This window comes from Pelodiscus sinensis, chromosome 19, assembly GCF_052426305.1.
Source record: "Pelodiscus sinensis isolate ZL-2025 chromosome 19, ASM5242630v1, whole genome shotgun sequence".
Classification (NCBI taxonomy): domain Eukaryota; kingdom Metazoa; phylum Chordata; order Testudines; family Trionychidae; genus Pelodiscus; species Pelodiscus sinensis.
This window is the reverse complement of record NC_143070.1, coordinates 21,513,571-21,525,376: the sequence shown is the minus strand read 5'-3', so window position 1 is coordinate 21,525,376 and position 11,806 is coordinate 21,513,571. Positions and strand designations below refer to the sequence as shown.

At 48.4% G+C, this 11,806-nt stretch overlaps 1 protein-coding gene across 2 annotated transcripts in view; it reads right to left on the bottom strand.

Moving 5' to 3' along the window:
• Positions 1-1,259: 1,259 nt before the first annotated feature.
• The window catches only part of LOC142821632 (E3 ubiquitin-protein ligase TRIM15-like), a 30,284-nt gene continuing 19,737 nt past the window's right edge, over positions 1,260-11,806 (bottom strand). For both annotated transcript variants that reach the window (XM_075913205.2, XM_075913204.2), the window contains exons 6-8: positions 6,401-6,516; positions 4,392-4,451; positions 1,260-2,150 (exon numbers count right to left, since the gene is read on the bottom strand). In XM_075913205.2, coding sequence (XP_075769320.2) covers positions 1,633-2,150; positions 4,392-4,451; positions 6,401-6,516 — 694 coding nt within the window. In that variant the 3' untranslated portion in view covers positions 1,260-1,632. The remainder of the gene's footprint in view (positions 2,151-4,391; positions 4,452-6,400; positions 6,517-11,806) is intronic.

Here is an 11,806-nt window from a genome sequence, read left to right as displayed (position 1 = left end):
GCTTTTACGGAAAAAGGACTTTTGCCCGAGCGGGATCAGCGTAGCGTTTCCGGAAAAGCAGCTGATTTTGTACAGTACAGCGTCGATGCTTTTCCGGAAATTCAAGCGGCCAGTGTAGACAGCTCGCAGCTTATTCCGGAAAAGCGGCTGATTTTCCTGAATCAGTGGCGCAGTGTAGACACACCCTACAGGTATAGCAGGAGTCTAAGGCTAAGTCTACACTATAGGCTTAAGAGCAGATTCGCTCTTCCGTGAAAAAAAGCAGAAGAACAGACGCATTCCCTGTATGTGGCAGAGTTTTTCTGAGATTATCCCAGAAAATCTCCAGTGTACATATAGCTTTAGGGAGAGATGAGAGATTATGATAGCATAAGAAACTGAAGACTTTGGCTATGTCTACACTGTGGGTGTTTTCTGGGATTATCCCAGAAAAACCCCACCATGTCCAGGGAATGCATTTGCTCGTCCACTTTTTTTAGTGGAATAGCAAATGTACTCTTTCAAGGTGCCCAGTATGCCTCTTTCTACAAGGAATAAGGGCTCCTCTGAAAGAGGAGGCTTTTCCACCAGTTGGCCCTGTCTAGACGCAGCCAAATGGTGGGAAAGCCTCTTCTGGAAAAGCAAGCGGAAAAAGCTACACAAATTGCAGAGCACAATTTGCAAATTTTTTTCCTGAAAAAAACAGCAGCCTCAAATAGTCCTTGAAATGTAAGTTTAGAGAGACAGTAAAGAAGGAGTGAGAATGATGATCATGAAATGTGTCTCACTCTATTGGTTGTGCCAGTTTATAGCCTTCTTACATCCGCTAAGATCCAACCCTCAAAGCCAAAAACAGATTTCCACAGCCCAAGATATTTGTGCGTGTTCATGTTGATTGGAGAATTAAATTAAGACACCTCTTTGAATATGCATGAGTTGTTACAGTGTGGCCTCATGCAAAGGGGTGTTTTTGACTAACACATTCCTATTTTTCTGAGAAAGTAGGATGTTTGCCCCTTCAAGTCAAAGTATTGTTAGGGGCCTACCAATCTTAAACTCAGATAACATGTCATGACATTGCACCTGTGAGACTAGCATCAGATACCATGTACGATATTCTGTATACTGAAAAGAGAATTGTCTGCATGCTGTATTGTACGTCAGCATGTTGGTTTCTTGGTGTCGGCGCAATGGCTTTATGGTTAATCCAGCACATTCTGATATTTAGCATTAAATTCTTTAATATTATATTCTATATATTTAATTCCATACTGCCATATTTAAAAAATATCAAATATACGATGTCTTATAATTAATCTACCCTACTGCCAAAGCTAGCTTGTTACAGGATGAGATCTCATAGGTCCTTGCGTCACTGCTAGAATAGAATGAAAACAATGAAAAGTTATAGATTTGCAGGCAAGGACAGGCTACAGAGGGAGTGAGGAGAATTAGGGTTGGGGAGAGTTTGGTTCTCAGCATTCTGAACACCACCAAAATTTCTGCACTCAATGCTCTCTGTGGTTGAATAGGCCAAAGGCTGCACAGAACTGAAACCTCCAGCAGTTTCCAGGGTCATAGAGACTGCAGCATAGACAGTCCACAAGGAGACATGATATAGAATGTGAGGGGGTGAGGCCCCCCCCAGATATCTCAGGGATACAGTTTGAAACAGAATTCCAGCCACCCCACCCAGAACCAGGGTCGGATTCTCTCCCCAGGGAGGGAGCCCAGCGGGAAAGTGAAGATCGGGGCCTCATTGCCAGCATCAATAAATGTTACCTGCCCCCAGTCACAGTCCAGACAAACCTGGATCCTGCTGGGAGTCTGGCTCAGGGGCAAGGGGCTCGCAGGGGAGGTGAGAGCCCGGAATTCTTCCTCATCCTGCTCCACAGCCCAGATCCCCTCCTCAGGGCTAAGGTTGATCCCTCCCTTCCTGCTCACAGACTCTCTGGCCACCCCCACAGCCCATAATTCCCCATCCCCCACCTCCACCTCCCAGCAATGTCTCCCCGAGGTGAATCCTTCACGGCCCAGCACACAGACCCAAGTGTCAAATCTCTCTGGGTTGTCGGGCAGCCACTGTCGTGTGTCTGCTCGTCTCACACTTTTTCCATCTTCAGAGAGAACAAGTTTGGGATGAGCCGTGTCGGGATCCAGAGTCACATTTGCTGGGGAGAGAGAATCAGAGTGTGAAGGGCAGAGCCCAGCCCTATGGGCGTCTGAGGCCATTTCTCACCGTCCCCAGCAGCCTTGATCTGGCAGGGGCAAGCATGGGCAGTGGTTGTAGCTAGGGGCTGGATGAGTGAGTCCCCCAGCCTTACCTACAGCCCCACCCATTCTGCTGAGGCCCCAGCACAGGGAGGAGAGGGGGTGGGGCAGTGCCGAGTGCACATCCTGCCCCCCTCAGGAAGGGGGCAAGTGCACATGCACCTCAGCCTCCCTGGGCCTGGAGTACCAGGGAGGGAGGAGGCTGCATGGCTCCAACCTCCCTGGCCCCAGAACAGAGGGACAGCAGGTATTTGGGGGCAGCAACACTCCGCCGTTGGTATGCCTACAGCAGGTGTTCTGGGGGCAGATGTGGGTGGGGCCATGCCAGGTGGTTTGGGAAGTCTGTGCCTTTCCCGCCTAGGCTACTAGATGACCATGGGGACAGGCCTGGACCCCAGGGAGCTGCCTGTGTCCTGGGCCCTAAGACTGAGCTGAGCTGTCACTGCAGTGTCTCAGCCTGGGCAATGGGGACCCACTTCAATAATTTCTGATTTGTGAACAGAGGCTGCAGTCTCCTGCCCCCCAGCTCGGGCTGCTCCATCCCCAGGGTCAGGCCCAGAGCAGGAGGGTTCTGTGAGGCAGGGGCAGAGGAGGCAGGTACCAGCTTTCAACCGCAGAGGGAAAATCCCTCCCCTGCTGCAGCCTCCAATCCCCGTCCAGGGCACAGAGGGGAGGGTGCAGCGTGGCGGAATAGCTGCCTCACCCCAGAGAGCAGGGCCTGGGCATTGGGTAGGCCAGCCCCAGCCCAAAGAGAAGGGAGGAGCTGCCAGCATCACAGGGCAAGCGTCTCCCCAAGGCAGGTACTTGCCCCAATGGGAGAGGCCAGCCCTGGCCAGAGGAAAGGCCAGATGGAGAAGAGCAATGCGGGGAGGGTGCCCTGCACTGGGGTAAAGCAGAGGGATGGGGCAGCCTCAGGGCAGGGAGCTCCATGCGGGTGCTGTTCAGGGAGAGGGTTTCTGTGCAGCAGCCTGGGCAGAAACTCAGTCCCACAGCTGGTGTCAGGTGTGTTCATGTAACATCAGCTTGGGACACTGCCCCCCAGAATTCTGGAACCTTGGTAGAATTGTGGGAGTGGGGGGCACAAGGTCCCACAGCCTTCGGCCCCACCCCTTTTATAACCACCCCCTCCTCCTCCTCTTCCAACTGAGGTCCCATCCCCGGACAGGCTGGGAGCCTTGGTCATTGTGGAGATCCCCTGACCCTCCACCTGCCTGGGGTCAAGGACTGGGGGCCCGAGAGCAGCCCCTGGTCCATGGCCCCACTTCTTGGAGTGTGCCACCTAGGGCAGGTGGAGGGGCCAGGGCTCTTCTGGGCATCTCGAGCTTGATAGGGGACAGCCCATTTCTACCTTCTGGCCTGGCCAGGGGGCAGAGCCTAGGGAAGAGGAGCTGGAGTCAGGCTACTGGGAGAGACCAGCACAGGGAAGAGGCTACTGCCCTTCCTGAGGAAGAGGGGAGCTGATCAGCTGCCCCAACACAGGGCTTGCAATATGTGGGGTCAACATGGCTCCTAGCCCTCCAACTATCCCAATATTAGGAAGTATTGGGCCCCCTGGTTCCATGGATCTTGTCACTGATAACTAAGGGTATGTCTACACTACCCCGCTAGTTCGAACTAGCGGGGTAATGTATGCATACCGAACTTGCTAATGAAGCCCGGGATTTGAATTTCCCGGGCTTCATTAGCATAAAGCCGGCGCCGCCATTTTTAAAAGCCGGCTAGTGCGAACCCCGTGCCGCGCGGCTACACGCGGCACGGGCTAGATAGTTCGGAGTAGCTTGCTAGTCCGAACTATCTGTACGCCTCGGGGAACGAGGTGTACAGATAGTTCGGAATGGCTTGCTAGTCCGAACTATCTAGCCCGTGCCGCGTGTAGCCGCGCGGCACGGGGTTCGCACTAGCCGGCTTTTAAAAATGGCGGCGCCGGCTTTATGCTAATGAAGCCCGGGAAATTCAAATCCCGGGCTTCATTAGCAAGTTCGGTATGCATACATTACCCCGCTAGTTCGAACTAGCGGGGTAGTGTAGACATACCCTATGTTAGTGTTAGGGCTGTGCATGTCATGGTCATGGTCCATTTGGCTGGTAACTTTAGCTACAACCCTCAGGAAGATAAATACAATCTCCACCTGCAAACTCACCTGGTTTGAAAGCTCCCAGGGATTTTCCTCTTGCTCTCTCCAGTGAGGATGGCAGAGTGTCTGGCAGAGAAAAGGATCAGAGAGGTGAGATTCAAGGCTTTCATGTTTATCCCAGTGTCCCCACTCCACACTACTAGAACGGTGTTTTAATTATGACAGAGGAACAGACAGAGACTCACTCAGATATTTTATATGAAAAGGTCTGAAATTTTATATTTCCTCTCATTCAGGTGCTTCCCAGCAATGGAACCAACATCCCTCCGCTTTGGAACCATCGTGGAAACATAAGAAGATGAGAATATCTATAATAGGTCAGACTAAAGGTCTATCTAATCCAGTATTTTGTTTTCCAACAGTGGCCAATGCCAGGAGCTGCAGAGAGAATGAACAGAGCAGGTGATCCTTCTCCTGTCACCCATTGCCAGCTTTTGACAGAGAATAGGGACACCAATGTTGCCTACCCTGGTTAATAGACATTGATGGACCTATCGGCCATGAATTTATGTAGCTATTATTTGAACCCTGTTATAGTCTTGGGCCTCACAAAATCCTATTTCAAGGAGTTCCACAGGGTGACAGTGCATTGTGTGACGAAAAACTTCCTTTTGTTTGTTTTAAACCTGCTACCTATTAATTTTATTTGATGACCACTGGTTTTTCTCTTATGGGAAGGAATAAATAACCCTCTATTCACTTTCTCCACACAAATCATGATTTTATAAATCTCTATCAAATTTCCCTTTATTTGTCTCTTTCCCAAACTGAAAAGCCCCAGTGTTATTTAGTCTCTCCTCATATGGAAACTTTTCCTTACCCCTAATCATTTTTGTTATTCTTTTCTGAATGTTTTCCAAATCCAATATATCTTTTTTGAGATGGGGTGGCCACATTGGCACACAGTATTCAAGATGTGGGCATACACATCTTGAATACTATCGATTTATATAGAGGCAATAAGATATTTTCCTTATTATCTATTCCTTTTTTAATTATTCCCAACATTCTGTTTGCTTTTTTGACTGCTGCTGCATACTGAGTAGATATTTTTGGAAAACAATTCACAATAACTCCAATTCTCTTTCCAAGATCTTTCTCTTGAGCTTATTTAGTCTCCATAATTTCACATGTATAGTTGGGATTATGTTTTCCAATATGCATTACTTTGCATTTATCAACATTAAAATTAATTTGCCATTTTGTTGCCCACCAAGTTTTGTGACATCCATTTGAAGCTTTTCACAGGCAGCTTTGGTCTTAACTATCTTGAACAGTCTTCTATCATCTGCAAATTTTGCTACTTCCCTCTTTATCCCTTTCTCTAGACCAGTTATGCAGAATATGCTGAATATGATTGGTCCCAGGATGGACCTGTAGGGAAAGTGTTTCCTCTTTCCATTTAGAAAACTGGCCACTGATTCCTACTCTTTGTCCATCCCAGGACAGACAATCTCCAAGTGTGATTTACTTTCCACCTCATCATCCCCTCTGGCCTTTCAGAGTCCAGAGAATTGGTTTCTCTTTTTCATTTACTGATGCATCAAGGATAGACTTTGCCATAAAAGCAACTTTACCCCCTTTGATTTTTTTGGTGCTAACATGATGTTAAGAGCAGGAGCGGCTCTAGATGAGCTGCCAGCAACTGGCGCCCTAGGCGAAATGCGCAATTGGCACATGATCGGCGCCCCCACCTCCAAACCCCTCAATGGCCATTTAATTTGGCACCCTAGGCAACCACCTAGTTCATGCCTATGGACGGGCTGCCACTGGTTAAGAGTTTGCAAAATCTTGGCTCTACTTGTGAGCAGTTGGGTCTGTTTACTCAGCTTCTCTCTGCTTTTGGAACAAATAAATTAATCTACCTGAGTGTCCTAGAACCCAAGTGTGTGCCATTCTCACCCCTCAGTTAAATAGAAGCATAATCTAGTTATGAACCAATTGACCAGCACCATTCTCTTTCCTCAGTCTCAGACACTTAACTCACTTTCCCCTCCTCCATCCCTTGTAGGTACCTTTGAACTTCCTCAGAGTCTCTGATAGCTCAATATTTATCTGGAAGAAACCTCTGACTCGCTCTTCCAGTTCAGGATAAATCACATCTGGTGGCTGGAACTGCCCCGTCTCGCATCTGGAGAGAAATAATGTCACATAGTGATACTGCACTGGGTGACCCAGTTCTTAAGTTCCTGTTAATGAGTCACCGGTCTAATGGGCCTGGAGTTAGAATCTCTCCAATTTTCCAGCCTGAGAGCAGAGGCAGCGCAGCCCTTGGCCATGCAATGTCCCCCTCAAAGGTCCCATTAATAGTCTTGCCTGGAGAGACCAACTCTGGGGGACAAAAGGGGAATTGAGTCTCCATGGCTAACTTACTCCTTGGCCTCTAGGCTCTGACAGTCAGGAGGTTCCCAGGTTAAGTGCTGTAGAAATCTGTCATGTAGGAACTAGACTGAGACACCAGATCCCCCCTTTCCAGCCCATTCCACAAAAGTGTCCAAACAGACCTTGGATGGGACAGACTCTTGGTCCCTGCTGCCCTGGGTGAATGGTGCCCAGTGCCCAGCAGTGACAGGCCCATGTTCCACCCCACAGTCCAGTGGCAGCCAGTCCCCAGGGAGGTGACAGCTCTAGGAAACACTTGAGGTCAGACTGTGCCCCTGAATGGGGAATTCCAGAGTCTGCTGTGCAAGGGTGAGATCCTCAGGCTGACGCTGATCAGAGATTTGTGCCCAGCCTGTGACCTTCCTCTCACATCTGGCTGTAGAGCCATGGAGAGAACATAAGAATGGCCATTCTGGGTCAGACCAAAGGTGCATCCAGCCCAGTGACCTGTCTGTTGATAGTGGCCAATGCCAGGTACCCCAGAGGGAGGGAACTCAACAAATAATCATCATGTGATCCCTCCCCTGTCACCCATTTCCAGACAAACAGAAGCTAGGGACACCATTCCTACCCATCTTGGCTAATAGCCATTGTTGGGCCTAAGTTCCATGAATCTATCTAGCTCTTTTTTAAATCCTGTTAAAGTCCTAGTCTTCACAACATCCTCTGGCAAGGCGTTCCATAGGCAGACTGTGTGATGTGTGAAGAAAAAAAGAGAGTTACTCACCCTGTGCAGTAACGTTTTTTTGAGATGTGTGTCCTCATGGGTGCTCCACTCTGGGTGCTTATGCGTTCTTGCACCAGCAACCAGAGATTTTTCTAACAGTGCCCCTGCCTCGCTGCACACACGCCCTGGAGCCTTCTCATGCCATTGGTGTCCGTTAGGCATGAATGCAGCACAGCCCCCTCTGTTCCTTCTCAGTCCTTGTCACTGGACCCAGAAGGCTCCAAAGCAAGGGAAGGAGGGAGGGTAGTGGAGCACCCATGGGGACACACAACTTAAAGAACCCCCTGTCGTTCCTCAGTGTTCTGTACCTCGGTACCTTCGGTGGTCTGAACAGTCAATGTCAGCATCGTCTGGTCAGGGTCATCCTGGCGCACTCCTGACAGGACCTCTACTCCTACGGGGATGATAAACTTTCCGCTGCGTGTGTAATAATCGGTACTCCCTTTATCTAGGGTTTTAGACCCCGTGCTCGAGTCAACATAGGAGATCTCTGAGAGGCCCCGGAAATGATAGATGCAGGCAAGGTTTGAAATAAATCAAGCAGGTTTATTGTCAAATGCCAAGCTCTACCAGTTGGTAACAGAGATCAGTACAACGTTATACCATTGGGCACTATGGCCCACGTTGACAAGGTACCAACACCGGGCAGGCCTATTGCCATATAACAGATATTAACAGCAGTCAGTCAGAGTTAAGCTACTGTGCATTCTGTAAGTTTAGGCAATGATACCTGCTGTTCAGGTGCCTAGTGTGCCCCCCTCCCCTCCCCAAGGTCGGCCGGAGAACACCCTTTGCAGTGTCCTTTTATAGACAGGTCCAAACTTACATCATTTCTTTACCTATCAGGTTACCACTCTCTGTTGCCTAGTTACCACCCCATACCTTACGGAAGGAGGAATAACTTACCATCCTTCATGCTGTCAATCTCAACCTGGTCCTGAACCTAGGTAGGTATGTGCATTAGTTTTGGGGGAGTCTTTGTACCAAGACATTTCTTATTAAGATGTTTCACTACTCCCCTTTGGCTTACAGTCTGTAGCCAGTGCCTCCCTGTGTCCTTCCATGCTCTACCTAACTTACACAATCACACAATTATCAATAGGGTCTCTTTCTTGGTTCCTGTGTTCCTGAACCAAAGTCTTGCTTTCTAGATTCTAGGCCTGTTGCTGCTTTCATGTTACAGGCCTCTATTCAGGCCTGCTGACTCCATGTTACTGACCCTCAACTTACTACACCCCTATTACTGCACAGGATGAGTAACTCTCTTTTCTTCTTCGAGTGATATCCCTATGAGTGCTCTACTCTGGGTGACTACCAAGCAGTAGTCAAATTGTGGAGGCAGGTTTGGAGCTCTGTCCCTGGAGCTGAGGATAATGATGCTTTTCCATCAGCCATAGATTATATGATGGCAGAGGTAAGCATGTAGGCTGTGTCTACACTAGCGTGATCTTGTGCCAAAGTGGCCACTCTTGCGCAAAAACTTGCTGCCTGTCTACACTGGCCGTGTGTTCTTGCGCAAGTAAACTGACGTTCTACTGTATGAAATCAGGGCTTCTTGCACAAGAACTATGATGCTCCCGCTCAGGAATAAGCCCTTTTGCACAACTGTTCTTGCGCAAGAGGTCAATGTAGACAGGCGACATGAATTTCTTGCACAAGAAAGCGCTATGGTTAAAATGGCCATCAGAGCTTTCTTGCGCAAGGGAGAGTCTACACTGGCATGGATGCTTTTGCGCAAAAGAACATCTCTTGTGCAAAAACACATGCCAGTGTAGACGATCTCTTGCACAACTACTTTAACGCAAGAACTCTTGTGCTAAAGAGTTTTTGCACAAGATCATGTCAGTGTAGATGTAGCCCCAGTGTTTTGCAAATGTGTGATCGAATGACCATGTGGCATCCTTGCAAATGTTCTCTAGAGGCACATTTTTGGGGAAAGCAGTTTGAGGCCACAACCTAGTTGAGTATGTGGTGATAGCGTTTGTTTGCTGAAGGACCATTTGCTTTGTACAGTATAGGGTCCGAGATGAGCCCCCATCACATAAGGGATGCATTGGTAGTAATGGTGACTGTCAGGGCCAGCTGATGAAATAGTATGCCCCGTAGTACATTGTGTGGATGCATTCACCATTCCAATGAACTGAAGATACGTGGTGGGATGGTGACTGTCTTGGAGAGGGAGTCCCTGGAAGGGGTGTAAAGTGTGGCCAGCCAGGACTGGAGGCATTTCATGTGTAGCCTGGCCAATCAGACCATATAAGTGGTGGCCTATTCATGGACTGTTGTAGCAGAGGTCGCATGTGACACCAGTATGAGGTTGTAAACAGCCTCAAATCTCTGCACGGGCAGAGTTGCCTTGGCTGCGATGGTGTTGATGTGAGCTCCTATACATTTTACAGTTTGAGTAGGGTGAAGTGTAGACTTCTGGTATGGAAACCGAGATGAAGTAGAAGACCCATGGTATTGTTGACTATGTCTTGCATTTCCAGGAAGGATGTGCCTTTTATGAGACAGTCATCCAGGTATAGGAATATTATGACTCCCCGATGGCGTAGGAATGTCACAACAATGGCTAGAGTCTTGGAAAAAACTCTAGGAACTGTTGAAAGGCCAAAAGACAGTACTCGATATTGGTAATGGTGTATTGGTAATGATTCCCCACTGAAAATCATAGAAAATGCCTGTGGGCAGGATGTATCATTATGAAAATAAATGTTCTAATGGTCAAGAGCTGAAAGCCATACCCCTTGATCTAGCTCTGGAATAATTGTTGTTAGTGTTACCAGCTTGAACCATTGGTATGCGATGTACTTGAGCCTACTTAAATCCAGAATGGGTCTCCATCCACCATTCTTCTTCTGAGTTAGGAAGTATGTTGAGTAAAACCCTCTCCCTTGAAAAGCCGTTGGTACTGGCTCTATCACACCTATGTGTAGGAGGTGGAGGACCTCTTGTTGAAGGAGGGTCTTGTAAAAGGGGTCCATGAAGAGGGACAGGGAGGGAGGGTGGTTAGGAGGACGAGAAATAAAGGGGATGGAGTAACCCACTTTGATGAGTTCCAATACCCATTGGTCTGATGTTCTTTGTGCCTATTGGTGTAAAAAGGGCTGGAGGCAATGGTTGAACTTGTAACTATTTGGTTGGGGGTGTGACAGTAGTAGGGATGTCTTTCTGGCTCTCGACCAAACCATCAAATCTGCTGCTTTGATAAAGAAGTGGAGGGTTGCTATTGTTGGCGCTGAGGTCTGTGCTGTTGAGGCCTGTGTTTCTGGTGGAAGTCGTATCTGGACTGTGTTCAGTATGGTTCCCTGGCCTTTGGTAGGTGTTATATCTTGTTCTCTTGAAAGGGGGTGCATACATGTCCAGAGGGTCATGCGGGAGTCTTCATTGAATGAAGGACTTCATCTGTTTTCACGGCAAATAGGTTGGTCTTGTCAAAGGGAAGGTCTTCTACTTTCTGCTGAAAGCCCCTAAGTACTCCCAGACGCTTGGAGCCATGATGCTCTCCACATAGCTGAGACTGTGACCCAGGCAGCAGTATCATAGAATCATAGGGCTAGAAGAGACCTCGGGAGGTCATCAAGTTCAGACCCCTGCCCAAAGCAGGACCAATCCCAACTAAATCAACCCAGCCAGGGCTTTGTCAAGCCGAGACTTAAAAACCTCTAGGGATAGATATTGCACCATCTCCCTAAGGAACCCATTCCAGCACTTCACCACCCTCCTAATGAAATAGTTTTTTCTAAGATCCAACCTAGACCTCCTCCACTGTAACTTGGGACCATTTCTTCTTGTTCTACCAATTGTCACTACTGTGAGCAGCCTCTCCCCATACTCTTTGGAACCTCCCTTCAGGAAGTTGAAGGCTGCTATCAAATTCCCCCTCACTCTCCTCTTCTGCAGACTAAATAAGCCCATATCCCTCAGCCACTCCTCATAGATCATGTGCTCCAGCCCCCTAATCATTTTGGTTACACTCCACTGGACCCTTTCCAATGCATCCACACCTTTTCTGCAGTGGGCATAATACTCCAGGGCTGCGTCTAGATTGGCATGATTTTACAGAAATGCTTTTAACGGAAAAGTTTTCCATTAAAAGCATTTTTGGAACAGAGCGTCTAGATTGGCACGGACGCTTTTCCACAAATACACTTTTTGCGGAAAAGCATCCGTGCCATTCTAGACGCGCTTTCCCGCAAAAAAGCCCCGATCGCCATTTTTGCGATCGGGGATTTTTTGCAGAAAGCAAGTCTGAGCTCTTTTTTGCGCAAAAGAGACTTTTGCCTGAACGGGAGAAGAATAGTATTTGCGC